This window comes from Falco punctatus (genome assembly GCF_963210335.1).
Source record: "Falco punctatus genome assembly, chromosome: 10".
Lineage (NCBI taxonomy): Eukaryota > Metazoa > Chordata > Aves > Falconiformes > Falconidae > Falco > Falco punctatus.
In genome coordinates, this window is record NC_137590.1 from 5,506,497 (window position 1) to 5,526,153 (window position 19,657).

The 19,657-nt window shown below is 49.3% G+C and overlaps 2 protein-coding genes across 10 annotated transcripts in view; one reads left to right on the forward strand and one right to left on the reverse strand.

Moving 5' to 3' along the window:
* Positions 1-1,329, forward strand: part of PLCG1 (phospholipase C gamma 1) — a 48,906-nt gene extending 47,577 nt beyond the window's left edge. For 3 of the 5 annotated variants that reach the window (XM_080405989.1, XM_080405990.1, XM_080405993.1), the window contains exons 31-32: positions 215-402; positions 714-1,329. In XM_080405989.1, coding sequence (XP_080262115.1) covers positions 215-402; positions 714-756 — 231 coding nt within the window. In that variant the 3' untranslated portion in view covers positions 757-1,329. The remainder of the gene's footprint in view (positions 1-214; positions 403-713) is intronic. The other 2 variants (XM_080405991.1, XM_080405992.1) reach the window with 1 other exon arrangement.
* The window catches only part of ZHX3 (zinc fingers and homeoboxes 3), a 51,417-nt gene continuing 32,643 nt past the window's right edge, over positions 884-19,657 (reverse strand). For 3 of the 5 annotated variants that reach the window (XM_080406000.1, XM_080406002.1, XM_080406001.1), the window contains exon 3: positions 7,624-12,068. In XM_080406000.1, coding sequence (XP_080262126.1) covers positions 9,041-11,908 — 2,868 coding nt within the window. In that variant the 5' untranslated portion in view covers positions 11,909-12,068 and the 3' untranslated portion in view covers positions 7,624-9,040. The other 2 variants (XM_080406003.1, XM_080406004.1) reach the window with 2 other exon arrangements.

Sequence of the window (19,657 nt, forward strand, 5' to 3'; positions counted from 1 at the left end):
TATTTCTTCATTTAAAATGATGCTGGTGTGAGCCAGTGATGGTTGTTAAAGACAGAACAGCTGCATGTTGCAAACCCTAAGACCCCATGAGCCCCGGACACACTGCGTGGCAGCTTGCAGGGCCCTGCACCAGGACTGCTTTTACTAGAAGACTTAGGCTTTGAAATCCCAAGCCCTTTGCTACTGTATTTTTTTTCTTTTTGTCTGATCCAAGCAGGAGAATGGCGAAATAAACCTCTTCAGTGCTTCAGCCTTACGGGAACGAGCAGGGGATGCTTCCAATCAGCTGCTGGCGAGCAGAGGCAGAGAGGGGTCCTTCGAGTCGCGGTACCAGCAGCCCTTTGAGGACTTCCGAGTGTCGCAGGAGCAGCTAGCTGACCACTTTGAGAACCGGGAGCGAAGGTGTGCCAGCACTCACTGAGCTCCTCCCAGCACGAGACACCCCCCGCAGCATTTAGTCTCCTTGGTGGAGGCAGACAAACAGCCTCCCAGTAACCCAGAGCGGAGCTGCAGCCTTGTTTGCTGCATGAAAACTCTAAATATCAGTATGAAAGTTGTGCCCGTCCTTTGGGAAATCGCTGCTTTGGGTTCTCTGGGAGGAGGGTGGGACACGGAGCTGAGCCCCTGCTTTCCTCCTTCCTTTTGACGCTGGCATTGCCCATCATTATCCCTCGGTCAGCCTGAACCATGTCCCTTCTCTGTGCCCCCTGCAGGGTACTGCGGAGGACCCGGGTCAACGGGGACAACCGGCTGTAGCCCATCTCGGCGGGCGAAAGCACCTCCAGTGCTTGTGAATCTCACGGCACGCTGTGAACTGGTTTCTATGGAAACGGCACTGCTATGGCCTACTTTCAGGCAGCTTTTCCAGTTTCTCTGCTGAAGTGTGTTCGAGTGGAGAACTAAAAAAAAAAAAAAAAAAAAAAATTTGGAAAAAACCCAAACACCTAACCAACCCCAAACACCCACCAACCTTCACCACCAAGCCCTTAACGAAGCGTAGCGATGCGTACAGCCTGCCAGCCGCCGAGGTGAGAGACGAAACTGTCTATAATCACACAGAAAGAGACCCAAAAAACCCCAACCAGCCCTCCACCGTCGCTGTTCCGCCTGTGCTCCCGGAGATCCCGCTCCTGCGCCGCTGCCGGAGGCCCCGTTGCAGCCATCCTCTGGGCGAGGGGGCACGTCAGCCACCCAGGCAGCCGATATCTTCTGTCCTGGCGGCATCGCATCTACCTACCTGTATAGCCACTGCCTATGGGTCCAGTAGTGAAACTCTACATTTACAAGGCCGCTCTAGCTTTAAACGACAATAAAAGTGTCAGTATTACACGCGTGGTGTCTCAGGTGTCTGGCAGTTTGCCCCCCTGTTGTTTCAGGGGGGAGCTGGGGTGGCTGCACTGCTCCCCCCATCCTCCTAGCTTTAGGCTGGGCATTGCAGCTACTGGGGGGAGAAATAACCAGGAGGAGCACCAGGTTTAATGTTCACGCAAAAGGGTAAAATAAGGGTATGTGCTACAGCTCACCATGCTTTTCTGAACCAGACCGGGGACAAGCAGTTACTCCAGGCTGCAGAAGGGCTCCTAGGACGAAGGTATTTGGGCTCTGGCATGCTGCTGGGTCGGTCACTTGTGGTCTTACCCTGCAGGTAAGTTGTCGTGCTTTTAAAACAAATGGGAGGGTTGTGACTGAGCATTCCCCACTCCCCACCAAGCAGCTGGGGTGCAGGGCACAGCCCTCCCCATGCACAGGGCAGTTCTCGCTGTTGTGCGCTGGTAGCACTGGGCACAAGGGCACCATCATGGACTTCCCCGAACCTAAGTGCAATCACCAGTCAACTCACATTTATCTTTTACGCTCTTTATTTAGGAACAACCAAAAATGTCTGGTTTCATTTCAACAAACTGTACAAGCAAGCTCTTCCCCTCGCCCACCCTCACATCCACATATACAAAAGGAAGGGAAACTTGCCATTCACTTCTCAGAAGTGGCATTGTTGCTACAGGGAGTTCTCGCCCTCAGAATAAGAGCAGGTAAAGTCCATAGCAGGTACAAGCTACCCTAGCCCTAGTAATAGCTACAGCCCACAATCACAGGCAGCTTCACTTTTTTTTCCTCTTGAAAACCTTTACCAAAAGTAAAAACTATTTCCTGTCTCACACGATTGCCAAGGTGACCATCTAAAATTGTGGTCTTAAAAAAAAACACAATAATAACCCCACTGGAACCCCCCACACCTCCCTGGTACAAAGACGGTTTACACAGCAGAGCCCTCGCTCTGCTCCCTAGCTGCACGGCCACCCTTATGAAAGGTCCCGTTGCAGCTACAATTACATTTTCCTTTGGATAAATCCAAGCAAAAATTCCAGGTCATTCAGCACCAGCATGATTTCTAAATAATAATTAAAAAAAAAAAAAAAAAAGAGACCCCGTTAGGCTGACTTTGTGGTCTGCTGAGAAACAAAGTGATCAACACACTGTTCCCAAAGTCTCTCTTTTAGTGCAATGTTAGTATGTGCAAGGGGAATCACAGCCACGTACCCATAACACCACCACGAGCCAGATGGGGCAGAGAGAAAGTGCAATTTTAGCAAGACGTTTTCTATGCCGTGGATTCCTAGCCCAACCTTCACTAGCACCAGTAAGCAAGAGTCCTCCTAATACCACCTTCCACCAGTACAGGGAAAAAGTGGCTTTAATTGTGCCATCAAAATATGGCCAACGTCAGCCAACAGAGCACTCTTTACTGGAACAGGTGATAACATGAAAACAAAAAAAGAAATAAAAAAAATATCACTGCTTAGGTAACAGAGCTCCCTTGCTCTGCTTTAAAGTTTTGCGACGCTGATCCAGCATTCCTGGCAGGGACCACTGCCAGTAAAACATACAGCAGAAACTAAACTTGATAAAAAGAAGTACAGCTTGCAAGTGTCTCACCCCCCCTCCATTTGCAGTGTTGCCTAATCTTACCCTGCTGGTTTTATGATCAACTGAGAAATTACAACAGAGCTTACTGCCATGAGCTGAATCACATCAGGCCACCAATTCATTTGACAAGAGCAAAGCCAAAATTACCTGGGCAACAGGAGAGCGAAGTTTACATCCGTTTTAAATACTATCAACTTGACTGGAAGGTGCATCATTGTATTAACTTTCTCATTTCTGCCTAAGTGCTGAAAATCATCTTTCTCTTCTGATTCCCAGTGACCCAGCCTCCAAATATCACCTTCTGATCAGGTTACCTCTGTAATGTCTCCAAGAGAGGGGCTGCAGAGAAGACAGAATACAACACTTCTACCCCTGACCAAAAATTGTTGCTTCTCATTAAAAAAAAAATAAATAAATACCCCATCCCAAATGGAAAACCAGCCTTCTACAGCCTCCTTTTCCTCCTGAACAGACAGGGGACACCTAGCAAAAATTAATCAAGCAGGTTCCTTGCAGCTCCAGCTTCTGTGCGAGCATCGCCTGAGCAGGTTAAGGTTCTGCATTCAGCTGTGGGCTTCTCTTGGTGACCAACGCAAGCCCCTGGCAGGGAGGGGACATGCTGCTGTGCTAAATACCTGTGGCTGGACCTCTGCAGGCATTTGCTGGATGCCATGCATCAAAGCAATCACCTGTGCTCAATCCTGTCGCCTCGGCTGCGGGCCAGTGGAAATAGGAGCCTCTGAATTATCGGGGTTTTAGCATTCTGCTCAAAAAAAAAAAAAAAAAAAAAAAAAAAGGAAAAAAACCCCAGAACGGTCTCCAGGATGTTAATTAAGGAGCTGAAAAATAAGCTACCCAAATAAAACACACAGCCATGTCTAGGAATCTCATGGCAGGGCCTGCTGACATGAATGAATGAAGTAACTGTTCCTTGCATCAGGAGAACCAGCAGCCACTTACATGAGCAAGCCAGGTACAGCACAAATCAGCGTTTCAGGTTATTAAGCAATTGGATTGTGTCCTTAATCTAAGCAGCCTCAGAGATGCAAGTAACAAGATTCACGTGGATTAAAAATGATAGTTACTACTGTGCCTGTCGAGCCCAAGCTCACACATGGTGGGTGGAGGTAAAAAATTTCATTTCCCTTCCTTGCTGATGCTGGCTACATGACCTCTCTCTTACACCCCTCCTTTCAAGTCATATAGTCATCTTTGATTAGATGATGATAAATATTCACACGCTGTAGAACTGTGGTGACACTTCCTCTTAACACCAGAAGAGCTGCTGCTGGGACTGTCAAGCCACCTCTCAATTTTTCCTTTCAGTTTCAGATGCAAACACATTCCTAATGTCCTGCACCAAAACCTGAATCTATTTGGAGAGGACACCTGCTTCTCCTCAGCTTCAAAAACGATGCAATAGGGAAACAGAGGACCACAGACCCTTAAAAATCTTCAGCTTATACTTTCATGGAGATTTCAAGTCAACTAAAAAATGCAGATAACAAGGAATGTAGGAGTTAGAAAGGGAACTCTATTACTTTTTTGTTTTTCTGTCTCTAAATCTTACCCTCCCCACGCAATGGGGCTTGCCAGCCCAGTTGCTGCGTCCGAGGGGAGTCTGAATGGAACCACTTTTTAAAATTCCTCCGACCCAAAAGAAAGAAAACTCCTGCTGTGCTTGTATGAATGCATGGAGACAAAGCTCAAAAACCTCAGCAGCTTCCAACCCTCAAGGCTGGTTTTTCTGTGTACACTGGGAAATTCTCCCTCTAGCTCACAAGACTTCTCTTTTCAGTTTTTCTGGAAAACTGGCCGAATACAATCCAAGTGCAAAAACTTCCAGCTACTGCACGGAAAAATGGTTTGAAGGGACCATTTCATACCATAGTCCTTAAGCATTTCTGTAGATGGAGCGGGGATCACTCTTCCAATTAGCCATAGACCTTTAAGTGTACACCAAAAATCCCACAGAAAATCACCTTGAATGGGCAAACTACACTTCCAACACGTTTATATAGCAAGTAGTTAGTAAAAGTGTACATTTTTAATGTACATCTTAATGCAATAAAGAATCAATGGCATATCTGAACTGTATATATGTGTACTTAAATAAACCTGCATGTACATAGACACTAGAGAGTAAATTGACCTACCTGTATTTGTTCTCTGAAGGTAACACCGTACATACACTCATACTCTTGGGCCGCACGACTCCCAGATCTGCTACCTCCGGCTCTAGGACCACCCAGATTCTCCCCTCGCCTGGAACATTTTGGGGTGTGCAGGATTGTGCCCGTGAGGGTGAACCCCTGGAGCTCTGGCTGTCTCCGCAGCGCAGCCACCCCTGCTCTCCCAGAGGAGGGCCGCGGGGCTGCTGCCCACCTGGGTGACACGAGGCAGAGGGGGGATTGCTGCCAGTTATGCCTCCAGCCACGGCGTGGCCAGCACTAGTGCTTCCAAAGAGAAAGAAATTGAGGGAGCCTGGTGTCACAGCAGGGTGTTCTGGGTCAACGCCACCCCTGCTAGAAGCATTTGGGGGATTCATCAGCCTGCCAAGGGATAGCTGCAGGGTGGGTGTCTGCCTCCGAGCACATCACCCCGGCTCTCTTCAGGGTGCAGATCATCTCCTTCTGAAGCAAATGCCTGCTCCTGGCCGTGTGGGTTTCACCATGGGCCAGCGGAGCGACATGAGCTCAGGCGCAGGCACCTACCATGCAGGCACGTACCGCCAGGCGGGAGAAAGCCCTCACTCTTGTAAAGCCCTGAGCAGATAAAGTTGAGCAAGGCGGCCTCTTAAACAGGGGACGAAGAAAGAATTGGAAAAGCAAGGGCAATTAAAGGTAGAAATCAGACACCATCTTTGGAAGAGGTTCTGAAAGAGCTTTTTTGTTTTTAAACCAGATTTTTTTGTAAATCTCTGGATCCAATCCTTTGGGGTTTGCTACCCACCCTTCTAATAAATATCATTTACCACCAACAATAAAGTCTCCCACATTAAAAAGCTCTCACTAAATAAAAACCTTCTACTGAAAAAGCTTGGCTGAGTTAGTTTGGCAAAAATAAGGAGCTATGACTACTCTCCATAAATACATCAGCGGATAAACACCAAAAACTATTTAAGTTAAAGGACAATGTTGGCTCCAAAACAAACCAGGAATGAACCAGCCATGAATTAATTCAAACTAGAAATTTAAATAAAGTTTCTAACCATTCAAAGGCACTGAAGTTCTGGAATAGCCTTCCAAGAGCAACAGTGAAGGCAAGACATGGAACCAATTTTGAGCTGGGTTTTGATTAGCTTGTGACAGAATGGTCTGACACAGCATTTGGCTGGAATACTCAGCTCAAGAGTTTCCCTTCCAGACCTTGTTTTCTGTTAGAAGAGAATATTAAAAAAATCTTCAAATAGTTGCATCACACAGCAACCACCCAAGACAACATGGGCACATAAAAAATGTACAGGTACTGGCAAACAGGAAGGTTAAATGGGAAATTTATTTTGCTGTTTCGCCAGAACTGTTGCAGATGGACTGGGGAAAAAATGGGAAAAAAAAAGAGGAGGGAAAAAAAAAAAAAAAAGACTGGAACAAACACTTGAAGTTACCAGCGCTGCTGCAGGAGGATCTGTCATGTAGCGCTGCAACAGGGAAACTTCCTGATTGCAGAAGAGCTGCTGCCTCGCCAATCCCTTGGAGACGACAATGACTTGAACCACTTGCACAGCAACGCTACGTATTCTCTGTGTTTGTTCTCTGAAGAACAGCTTGTTCTCTCTGAACAATGAAAAGGATTCCAGGTCAGGATGGAAAAATTATTATATGCTAGTTCTCAGTGATTAAAGGGAGCCTTGGAGATTTAATAGCCTGCTACAGTCAGTCTCCAAGAGTGCAGGGGAAAATATTCTAGCCAGCAAGGGACAAATGACACCAAACTCCATCACCTGGGTTGTCTGGGCCTGGGAACCTGCTCCTTATTGGAGAGTATGCGATGCTAAATCTAACCTCGTCCACAGGGATGAAAATCTCACTCAACTCCCACTGGACTTCAATGCAAGACTGGCAGTTTTCTTCTCAGACACCTTTCCTTTCCTAACACACACACACACACACTTGTGTGCCCACAAAGCCCTACATTGCCAGGGCTTAAGGACCAGAAAGGGCAGAGAGGATATAGGCAGCCATGCCAACCTTTAGAGAACAAACACCTTAACAGACAGATAAGAAAAAAGAAAAAAAAAAAAAAAAAAAAGGAAAAAAGAAAAAAGTACTGTGCCATGATAGTCCATATCTAAGCAATGACCTTGTTTACACAATGTCTGAGATTTGTTATGCTTATATAGGCAGCTGTAGGCATCGGTATATGAATATGAAATCTGAAAGTCTGTCCACTGTAAAGCAAACAAGAGCATCCTATTTCCTGGGTGCAAGCTGAGCCCCCGCCTCTGCCAGCTCTCAGCCATCTCCTCGGCTGGGCCACCAAGAGCTCTGCACTAAGTGCCCAGTTTTTGCACACGTGCTCTCTCGTGTGCTGTGCTCAAAGGTCTCATTTATGGCAGTGCTTTATCACCATGTCCTGCTCCTGAGGTTTGGATCAGGCCGGCCCATGGGTTTCTTAAAGACCAAAAACTTCTTCTCAAGGGTAAGAGTGGATCCTCCAGGGCTGGTGGTTTGAGTTCAGTCTGTTTCTGAAAAAGAACAGAGGTGTCAGAGACATGCCAGCTCACCACAGGGGCCTGCAATCCAGCTGGGGTGCTGGGTGGGGAGGAAGGGGTGCAGGAGTGCCTTGGATGGGCAAAATTGGGAGCCTCGATGAAGTCAGCTGTGGAGAATGGCTAGCTCCATTCAGAGGAAACCCAAAATCCTCATGAGAGTGGAGCTGGGCTTTGGCCAGCAGCAGGGCTAAGGAGGGACCGAGCCTGCAGCGGTCCAAAGCCACGCACCCTTGCTGAGCACCTCCTGTCTCTGTGCCATCAGGGGTGACGGGCCAACCTCGCTCTGGGTGGCATAAAGCCACACTCGGAGGGTGCTAGTAGCATGGCCATCTCCGTGACATGGGCACAAAAGCCGGCCCACCACCCTTCCCCACACCGCTCCCACTGCAACGCCTGCCCAGCCTGCTCCTGCAGCCGCTGCCCAGCAGAGTGCACGGGGCAACATCCAGACCTCTCAGATGCAAGAAGGGCAGCTTCAAACCCACCCTCCACCTCCTCCAAATTAGACGGGGGAGGGAAGCAATGAATTGTAGTTGATTTTTGTAATTTATTTATTTTTTTAAGGCCTGCAGCCACGGCAGAGGTGTGGGGGGAAGCTCCAAAGCAAGGCAGCGTGGCTGGAGAAGATCCCAGCTGCCCAGCACGCCAGCAAGGGGCTGCGTGCATGGAGCAGTCGAGGGGCTGCACAGCCCACGGCGGGACTGGGCCAGCGCTCGGCCATCCCCATCTGGTGGGAAGCCCGCCAGGGAGGAAACGGCCCCCAGCTGCACTTCTGAAGAGCCCACGGAGGGCTTGGAAACCAGCTCTCCTCTCCTCCACACGCGCATGCACACGCACACGGCTTTCAAAAGTGAGTCCTGGAGGAGGGGTAGGGCCAGCAGCCGTAAACACCAGTCCTCCACGTCCTCTCTCTCCTTGCAGCCTCCATCTTCATCAGCCAAGCCCTGCCACAAGCCAAACAAGGATGCTCACATCTGGAGAGCTGGCGGTGGGAGAGGGAAGGGAGGAGGCTCTTGCCCGCACAGGCAGGCGGGGGTTATGGCCGCAGCCCGAGGCCAGGGGGAAGCACGGGAGGAGCTGGTGGCATGGGACACAGCAGCCAGGCCTCTTACTCCCCAAACGCCCATCCCCTTCATGCGTAAGCCCAAGGGCCACCTTCCCCCGGGGTGGGTAAAGGGAGCAGGCACTCCCGCTGGTTTTACTTAGGTTTAAAATAAAGCCAGGACTTGGCCTCTGAGCGGAGCCAGCAGCCAGTGCCAAGGCAGGCAGGGGCAGGCAGGCAGCGGTACCTCACCAGACCTTCCCTCACCCTCCTTCCCTCACCCCCCCTTCCCCAGAGGGAGTTCCTCCCTGCTTCCTCAGCTAAATCCCGAACAGCAGGACCGGACACTAAACCCTCGCCTAAAGCCTCCGCTTCCCAAATGGCAAACGCCCAGTGCCCCGCGCTTGCCCAGACCCTCCCGCACGGCCGGCGCTGCCCGAGGCGGGGGCCTTACCGAGCCGCGCAGCGGGCGGCGGGCCAGGGGCATCGGGGGTCCCAGCGCTGCCCTCCTGGCCGCCCGGCTCCCACGACTCGCCGCTCTCCGACACCTCCGAGCTGGCTTCGCACGGCCCTTTGCGGCTTCCCGCCGCCTTGCCGGCACAGGCCTCCTCGGGGCCGGGCCCCCTGCTCTCCTCCTCCGCCTTCACGGCGAACCACACCTTGAGCTGCTGGGCGCTGAGGTGGGAGCGCTCGCAGAGCCCGGGCACGTCCTCCTCCCGCAGCCCCTTGTGCTTCTCGTAGTAGTCCTCCAGCACCTCCCGGCCGGCGGGGCTGACCTCCACCAGCCCCGGGGGGAAGACCCCCCGCCTGTAGTTCTCATACCACTTCAGCTGCCCGTTCTTGTAGCCATACCGGCTGTCCCCGAACCAGCGAATGACCTCGGCCCGTGGCAGACCCGTCTGGGAAACGATGGCGTCGTACTCCTGGTTCGTGGGCCGCTGGGTCTGCACGAACATTTGCTTCAGCAGGTGCCGCTGCTGGGCCGTTTTTTTAAAGTTCAGTTTGGTTTTTGGAGGGGTGGGGGGCCTGCTGGAGCTGCCATCCCCTTTCTCATTTGCGCCGGTCCCCGGTAATTCGCCTTTGCCATTGGACTCAGTCACTCGCAGGTTCTTCAGGTTTATTTTGATGGGACTCACTTTCCGCTCCATGGAGTTGGGGTTGTTGCCAGAGGCGTCGACTGAGCCATTCTCGCCCGCGGCCCTCAGCTCATCCAAGGAGTCTTCTCCTTCCCCACCACCGTTCTCCACCTCCTCCTCCTGCCGAGCCGCCTCCTCCACTTTCTTATTTTCCTCTGCCACCTTCTTCTTCCTCCTCTCCGAGAACCAGCTATCGATCTCCCTCCGTGTCATCTTTGTTTCCCCCCTCAGGCGGTTCACCTCTTCCTCTGCGGGAAGGGGATTTTGGGCAAAACTGCTCTCCAGGGCCTTCAGCTGCTCCGGCGCCCGCTCCTTGTACTTGGTGGGTGTGAAGTCGGGCGCCTGGTGCCATGACTGCCGCCGTGGCGGGGGGTGAGGGGCCGGCGTGGCCGCCGCCGCTGCAGGGCTCAGCTCGGCTCCTCTGGGTGAGACATCGAAGGGTATTTCGGACAAGGAATCAAGAGCGCTGTCTCCGGGGAAGACGGCTCGGCCGCCTCTCACGTTCCTGTAGTGGTACCGCCTATCGCTGAACCATTTTCGAATCTCCTTGGTAGACAGGCCCGTGATTTTTGTCAGCCGCTCAACTTCGGCCTGGCCAGGGAACTGGTTTCTGCAGAAGCTGCCTTTCAAGGCTGAGAGCTGCTCGTGGGACTTCTTGTTTTTGTACATGTTGGGATCCAGGAAGGTCTGCGAGGAGATCGCCGGGCAGGCAGTGAGCAGCGACTGGGCGCTGTTGACCACTTTCACCCCTGACGTGTTGCTGGAGGTCACCGTGCTGTGCTGTGCCACCGGCTGTGGCTTGGGGACAGAAGTCACCGCCAAGCTGAAGGAGGAGCTAGTGCCCTTCAACCCGTTTGCCATGATGGGCTGCGTGACCAGCAGCCCCCCCGTCCCCTCCGGCTGCCCCACCACGTGGCCTGGTAAAGTTGCCTGAATAAGATGGGGTACGCTCCCAGGATTCGCAACCAGCGGTGTGTTCAAAACTGTAATGGTGGGTTGCGGCACAGACTGAATAACAGTGTTGAACATCTTCTTTCTGGCATCTTCGATCTCCTCTGGTGACCAGCTGATGCCCTGCTTCAACCTCTGGGCAGTGAACCAGATCTTCAGCTGCTCTTCTGGGTACTTCGTCACCACGGTCAAGTAGCAGAGCTCAGCTTTGGTGGGGTAGGGAAACTTGTGGAAAGAGTTTTTCAGGAAGCTGTTGGAGTCCATGGCAGCGTTGTATGTGGGAATGCTGCTCAGGGGAATCATCACCTTGGGAAGGGACTTGGACGTAGGTAGCTGCTGATGCAGCGGGGGTTGCTGTTGCAGTGACACAAGTTGTGCAACACCCGCCTGCAGAACAGGCACGTTTCCTATGATGGAGCCATTCGCTATATGAGATGATTTTGTCGAACTTGCAGTGGGCTGGCTGGCTGGCACGGACCCATTTGGGAATGAATGCTCCCCGTCTTTTGCCTCCGACTCACTGCCCAGCTGACTTGACACATTCTCCTTCAGTGTGTGGATTTTTTTGGCCTCAGGTTTACCTTTCATTATCTTCATGATGGGGGTTTTGGTAATGATAATTTCAGACTGACCGTCTGCCCCTTCTTCAGCAACCTCTCCCGGCAGATCATGGCTGCTGGCGGCCTCGCAGAGACTTTGCTCCACAGTTGTGTGATTGTCTTGCTTAGCCACCCTCCAGACAAAACTCGTTTCACCAGCGTGCGACTCTGCATTGTGGTGAGAGAGCCCTTCATGGCTGTTTGCCAGAAACTTGCATGCAACACATGCAAACGCAGGGTCTTTGCTAAAGTCTGAGTGCTCAGAATCCAAGTGCCCAAAGAAGTGATGAACGTCTTGAGATCCAAATTCACAAGACTTACAGATGTAAGTGTCGCTATCTGCAACACCACGGTGCCCGTTAGACAAAGCTCCGTTATTGCTGTTACTGGCACCAGTATCACCAGCTGCTGGCCCTTCCACAGGAGCATCTTGTTGCGTTCCTTCACGAACCTCTTCTACAGCATCCAGTTCAGTCTCCTGAAGCACCAGTGTTTTTACTGGTATCATGCAGGGAGTTGTGGATTTTCTTTTGCTAGCCATCACTACGATTGATCCAGATGATTATTTTTCTTCCATTTAATTTAAATTCAAATTTAAAAAGCACTGCTGCAAGTGCTCTGTGGCCTAAATTCCAGAAATTTCATGACGTCCCAAGGAGTTGTTGTCAAACGCTGACAAATGTTCATATTTGCCACTGAACCTGAGGACAAGGAGAAGGAGGAGGAGTTAGTTCCCTTGGCATTAGACAAAGCACAACTGTCCTGGTATTTAACTGTTTTACTCGATAAATCATTTTCAGCCTCTCTCGCTGGAAAAATTTAACTTGACCTTGGATTTAGCACATACAGCCTATGAGTTACCTGTTTAAAAATGAACACACAAACATGTCTTTCTTATTGCCCGCATCAAATTCTCATTTGAGGAGGAAAACCACCTAAATCCCCCTTCAGCCTGCCCTGCCAAGACCCCTCACCAGTGTTTCCATGGGCCGAGCAGTGCCTGGGCTCCCTGGCTCAGCAGCGTGTCGGAGGCAATACCAGGCAGGGTCACCCTGGGAAAGCTGCCTGCTTTCCATCAGAAAAACCTGATGAAAAATCAACACGTTCCCCACAGAACATTTCAATTTCTTCAAAATCAGCATTTTTCAACCATCCTGTCGGGGAGTTTCTCACCAGCTCAAAGCACCGTGCCTGTGCCAAAAGCCTCTGCTTGCAGAGATGCCTGGAGCCGCGGGGAGCAAGGCATCTGCAGCCCGGTCCCCGTATTTTAGCACTCCTCGCTCAGCAAGCCTGCAAAGCATTTGTGAGATACCCTCCCCACCCCATGCACACTTCATTACTGTTTTAACAGCATCTGTTGAGTCTTCATCTGGAGCTGCAAGAGAAGGTAAGGGCCCAAAACTCAAGGGCAGCATCACACATATGTTCCTGGCTCCCAGCCTTCCCCTCCCACCACCTTTGCAGCTTTTGGCATTCACACAACTCAGTGCACTGCGGGTATTTCCTAAGTGTAATTTCTCTGCAACGCAAGCTCATTTTGCTGGGCTTGGGGTGACCAGAAATCTGTCGCACTTGGGGAGGGGAAAAAAAAAAAAAAAAAAGAAGAAAAAAAAAAAGGAACAACTTTCTCTTTTTTTTTTTTTTCTTCTTTTTTTTGTCCTGAAGCTAAAGCAGTTCCCAAACTGCCCTGGCCTGTACAAAGCCAGAGCTAGCTGGGGCATTAGCCACAATCTTATTCCTGGCCTGATGTAGCTTCAGCAAATGCTCCGTGATTGAGATCACGGCCGAGGGCAGCAAAGCTGTCTGCTGTAGCTGAAACCAGGAGCCACTTGCCTGGTGACAGGTCCCAAAGACAAGGAAGGCAGCACATCGAAGGGTGCAACACCTCTGCCTTAACCCCTCTGTCAGCCTTTTAGACAACAACTCTGCTTTTTTTTTCTTTTAAACACAGGGATAAAACAGTATTTTTCCAGATTGCAAGGTCACTTGGAAGCATATGGACACACTGATTCACATTACAAAGACTCTGTGCCAGATTTTCCTGGGATTTACAGTAACAGCGACGGAGCTTTATAAAAACACTCATAAAAACTTGAACTTAAAAAAAAAAAAACAACTTACCATCCTACCAGATGACTCACAGTGGTAACTCCTATCAGTTACAGCAGTTGTGCACCAGTAGCTTTCTCATATCAGATATTCTGAGCTGATCTCATGCACTGAGAAATGCAGATCAGGCAAATGACTTTGTGGTGCTTATGCAATACCTCCTCTGCTTATTTTTGTCGGTAGCTTTTAGAACAGAGGAATGAAAGGTCCTAATGCAAAAAAATCAAATGGAGGAAGTACAATCTGACCTCCCTAACTTAATTAGAAATTCTTTAAAAAATCATTCTGAAAGCTGACATCATTTTTTCCATACAGGAGAGCCTGGATGGCCGATTCTGGCCTCAGCAACTCTCAGGCACCGTTTAAAAGACTGATGGGAAAACGTAACTTCCCGTTAATGTGGGCTGATCTGAGATTACAAAACAGTCCTGTAAATAGTGTTAGTCATCACTGAACTTGGCATCAGAAAAGGCTGTTTGCTATGCTAAAGCTTCATGAAAAGCTAGAAATTATAACATTTAAAAAAATAATCTATAAATAAAAAAGGTATTAAAGCTGTGATCTGGATTTAGACAGTGCGAATTGCACGCTCTCAATACCTGCTTTATGCCACTCTCATCCCACCTTTTCGTGGTTAGTCTTTCCCTCTGCAGAGGGCCAGAAAGTTAGTCATTAGCATTAACAAGTCGAATACTTGGATGACTATGAATGGGCTTTGCTATTCGGAGGGGAACAGCATCCATTTGACACCAATCCCAAGATCCTCATTTTTGATGCTAAGTTAAATATTACACAATCTAGCAGGGTATGATGACCTTTCCAAGTCGAATCAATTAGGAAAAAACAACAATAAGACCAGCCTGAAGGCTACAAAACATAGCTTTAAAGGCTGAAAGGAGTTTCATGTCAGGGAAGAAAAGGTAAAAGGGAATTCTTACTTAATTTTATTCTGCAGCTCTAACACAGGCCAGGGAGAAACTGGTGAGCCCTCTGCAAGCTTTTTCGTTTCCAGCAAACTCCTGAGAGATGCAGTTCCAGAGCCTCCATTACTGAGACAGCTCGAGTCCCAGACGGAGCTTACCTAGTGTTCATGGAGTTGCAGATATCGAAAGGATTATTTTTATCTGTCAACAGAGTAAATTTGATACAGAACAAGGGAGGTACACAAAGACCCCCACTGTGCCATGTTAACAGAGAGCCTCTCCCGAGCATGCTGTCACTATTATCTTGGGTAAATGTGAATGGCCTGACCCACCTACGGAGAACCTAAAAGCTCTGCATTTCATTTACCAGCACATTTACATCAAGCTCCATGCTCTCTCCGACAACTTTCGTTAAAAATGCAATCAAAGCGGCCCCAGCCACCACAGCTCTCCTGCTGGGGCTCCAATATTAATGCCACCTGAGAACACAGATTGCAAATTTAGCTGGAAGTGAATCACAGTGCCAATTTACTGGGAAAAAAAAATTAATCAAGTGTACTGTTTGTCCGTTTCATTTCCACAGAACAGTTGCATAACCACATGTTCGGAGCATGTTTTATTCACTGCTCACCTTCTGGAATGCACTAATACTTTAATACACCACTAATATATAACAGAATGGATAATTCACCGATTTCTCTGTCATTAAAGTGAGGCTGTTTTAATGGATAGGGTAAATTAATGGCAGAAAAATTAATCAATTAAAAAACAGGCTTACAACAGAGCTCAGTGTACCACCACTGCAAACGCCCCAGACCAATCTGTACAGCCGTGTGTGAAGAACTTTATTTCCTATGTATTATTTTACGATTAACTAGAGCAATGAGACATTAGTTGAATGGAACAGCTACCTGCCAGCCAGGAAGACAATGGGATTGTACCTGAATTCATGCTTCCCATTTAATTTATACCTGCTAATTTAATAGTGAGGTTGCAGAGTAAGCAAGTCAAATGACCTGTGCCCCTAAACCTGCCACTGCTGTTGGAGATCTGAGGGAAAGCTGACTTAAAGCAGTCAAACCGATTCTGTCCCAGCTGATGCTCCCAGAGAAACTAACGCTGGAAGGCAAGGCAGCCCAAAGGCTCCTTTGGCCAGGTTGGGTCCCAGCCCAGCACGTGGCCGGGGGTATGTTTCTCTCCTATCTAAAGCACCAGGAACTGAGCCTGGGGCTGATGCTTGTTCATTCACACGACAGCAAGACAAGTGTGCATACCCCACTCCTGTGACAGGGACAAGCAGCCCGGCTTTTGCACAAGCCCCACGCCAGCGACCCAGCCCCAGCTCACAGACCAGTACAAGGAGCACAAGTACTACCCCTAGCAATTCAGAAAATAATAACAGAGGAGGAAGATGTGAAATCTGGGAGCCCAACCTATGAAAATAACACAGCATTTCTGCTAGAGACAGCCCAAAACCTACAATGCTGCTGCGAGCATTCCTCCTGTAACACTTGCTGTACCAGCCCTCCTTCCTCCCCAGCACAGGAGCCTTCCCATCCCCATCGGCAGGTCCAGGTACACACCACTAACCCTCCGCAGAGCAGCTTTGCCTCGGCTGAGGAGAACAATGCCGAGACTGGTCAAAGTGAGCTTAGCAATTTCAGAAAATTTACTTCTGCAGAGATTAACAAAGGGAGGTTTCGAAATCTGCACTGCTGAGTATGAACTTTCAGCTTTTTCCAGCTTGGCTGGATATAACTGGTTTGGTTTTAAATGTTTCAGTGAATTAACGAGTTAGGTTGTTAATGCAAAACATTCATTCCACGCAGTGCCAAGGTCCCCAGTTAGAAGATTAATTTCTGCGACCTTTTGCAAACCTCGCCTAGAAACAACAACCAGAAAACCCACCAGGCAGTACCACCGGCCAGCCAGTGCATAGCCAGGCACAGCAGCTCCGGTCCCACCGCCTGGGCATGGGGACAACAGGACAGCCACCCTTCTCTGCCCCAGACCAGCCAGCTCCTGGGTGCCCACCCAGGGGACAAGGCTCCACGCGGACATATAGGATGGCTACGTCCTCTCCTGTGGCCTCTGGTGTTTGATGCAGTTCTGCTGAAGAGTGAATGCTCAGTCAAAAAAAAAAAAATTGACACCAAAATAGAAGTAAAATAACAGTTTTCTCAACATTTGCAGTCCTGCTAGGCAGGCAGACACACTCCCCAGGTCAGAGACAAAGGTGATGTTTCTGCCTCATAGGAAGCCAAGTACAATATTGGCACTTTAAATAATAGCGGTTTGTTTTTAAGTTGAAACTCTGCAGGCCCCAGCTGATAATATAATATGGGGGGTGAAAAAGAAAAAAAAAATAATAAAAAAATCAAAGGAGGAAAAAAACATTGATGTTTAAGAGTTTTTGTCTCTCCCCTTTAGGCTCTACCTCCAGCTAAGCCCAGAAGATGCACATCTATCTTTGGGAAGCCCACACATGACTTCCCAACTCCCCGCCGGTAATTAGCAAGTAAAGACCAGTAAATAAAAGATCCCTGTGGGCAGCACAAATGAGTGGGTGCTCTCTGCAGCACCCAGACACATGGGCTGAGCCACCTTCCCCTTCCAACCACCAAGCATCTCACCGTGCTTCACAGCAGGTCCTCCCCAGCATGGCAGCCTGCCAGTTTGCTCTGGGCAGAGCTGGGTGCCAGCTCCATAGCCTGGGACTGGGTGCACTTACCTGGGTGCTGGGGAGAGGAGGACAAACAGGTCCATGCAGCAGCGAGTGCAGGCGTACATGGGGCACAGCCCCACGACTGCCCCTGTTGCCAGCCACGGTAGTCCTGGGGCTGGGCATTAACACTTGTTCTGCATTTGGAGTCTGTTCATGAGAAATCATACAGGAGTTTTACCAGTTTTATTAATTTATTGCCAAAACGTGCCTGGTGCAGGCTGGCAGGAGAGGAAGGCTGGAGACTCCTGCATTTTCTAGACCCAGGTGAGAAGGGGCAAAGGCTCGTTCCCCAGCCAGACACTGACACTAGCTCTCACCTGGGTTTCATTGCCATGGACTTGGAGTCACAGGCTTTGGTTACAACAAAAGCATAATGAAACACGGGGAGAGGGCATGCAGCAGCATCACCAACAGGCTTCAGGGACGGGGACACAGTTCCCTGCCAGGAATAGGGCAGCTATTGCTAATCCATCCCATGGACAAGCTATACGGATGGACATGCTCCAGCAACTCAGCAAAGACCTCTCCAGGCTACATCCCTGTGATTCAATACAGACACAGTTAGAGGGAACAGCCCACCTCTCCAGAGCAAATCCCAATTTCCCGAGTGCAGACAGGACCTCTCTTTTAGCTGCGCCAGCATGGCTCTGTAACAGAGAAGAAAAGGCAAGATTTGGCAGGGCTGAGCTCCTCTGTTCCCAGTCTGCGGCTGTACAACCCAGCTAGCTGGGGTTCAGCATCCTCTCTGAGTAAATCTGCAAAGCCTGCAGCTGGAAGGGAAGTCACGGGATGGGACCATCTCCAGCAGCCTAAAAATGCCAGCAGCAGAGCATCACCCTGGCTCCCGTGCACATCTTCACGCCATGCTCTCGCCTAAGGCTGGCACCTGTAGGTACCATCTGCCACCCAGAGCCTGGTCCACAACCGAGATGAAGGTTGGGACACACTAAATTTTTTTTGGGTTTAATCCCATACGGGACTGCAAGTTCCCATGAATGAACAGTTAATGAGATTTGCCCCTCCAGAGTAGATTTCTACCACTGCGGGCACTCAAAATTCAGGTGCTCTCAACAAGAGCAAGGAAAGCAACCAGCAATAAAATAAACGCAACCCAAGAGAAGCCACGCAGGCAAGAAAAGCCTCTTCGTATCTTAGTATTTTGCACTGCACGAATGTACAAACACACAGAGAAATATCAGCAGTTTTGAGCTTCAAGCAGCATCACAGTCAACATTTGTATTAAGGAACAATTTCTCTTTATGTCAACTGGTCAGGGTGCTTTGTAGCTTAAGCCTGGCTTTGAAAACGCGGGTACAGTCTAAAGGCAGGGGAAGCTGGTTGACCGAACAATCGTATTCATTCTCCATTACTTGGCAGGCCCAGAGTAGAAAAGCGTCTTTTCCATTTAGGCTAGTTAAACAGAGCTATTCATTAAAATTTCACCCTTCTACAAACTGCTGTACTTCTCCATTTAAAATTTGCCTTTCTCCTCTGCCCTGCGACACTCCTCATCGCCCCGTTTCAAGTCATCACCCATTTACGAGCTGTGTTTTTGGATTGCTCTCGTGCTTCCATAACAGCAGCAACTCGCCTTTGCCATCGTTACCTGGGTAGAGGCTGGCTTGCTGCCTTAGCACTCAGGGACTAATGGTAATTATCTCTGCTTTTTTTTTTTTTTTTTTTCAGATGAGCACAAAACTGTGTGAGATGGAAGGCTAGAAAGGGGTGGCTGAAACAGAATGCGATTAAAGTATAAAAATAGGTCACTAGGATAATATAACCTTTAGACTATTGGCAATGTGCCCCCCTTAGAGACAAGCCTGCGTGCTATATTTCAGGAGAACGTCAGGAATAATAAAAAAAAATAATAACACACATCAAAACAAAACCACTGATCATCCCTCAGAGCTTTGCGTGCTTCTGTTTGAACATCACTAACATTAATTCACTCCTTTTCCTCTGCCCTCATCCATTTGATCAAGCACAAAATAAACCGTTATGCAATCATACCATTAACATCTTCCAAAAAAATAATAATCTGTTTTGGCATAGAGGCTTCATTACAGATTTGCTCCAAGTTACACTACCTTAGCAGGGTTCACAGTCCCAGCATCCCAGGGACCCACCTCCATAGCTTCAATCCTCACATTTTGTCCATCTTGCAAAACATTCCTGGCATTCCCCCAAAAGGAAAAGGTCCAGCAGACAGATAATCATCTCTCGACAGAGCCAGCTCTAAGGTTAACAGGTTAATGCTACCAGCAGAGGACACCAGATAGCATTAATGGAGCTTCAAGAAGTCCCTCAGCTCATTGGTATCTGGGTCTCCCATCACCTCGCACTCAGCTGGTGAATACCAGCGGGTTGGTTCGTGCCTGAACGGAACAGTATGAGAACATTGGCCATGTTTATAAATGCACAGGAGCTCCAGTTTCACCCTCTTGTGCCTTCTCCAGGAGGTTTTCTTTTTGCTTGCACTGCCAGGGATCTGTTTGCAATTGCAGCTTGATCACAGGCACCTCCAACGGCCCCA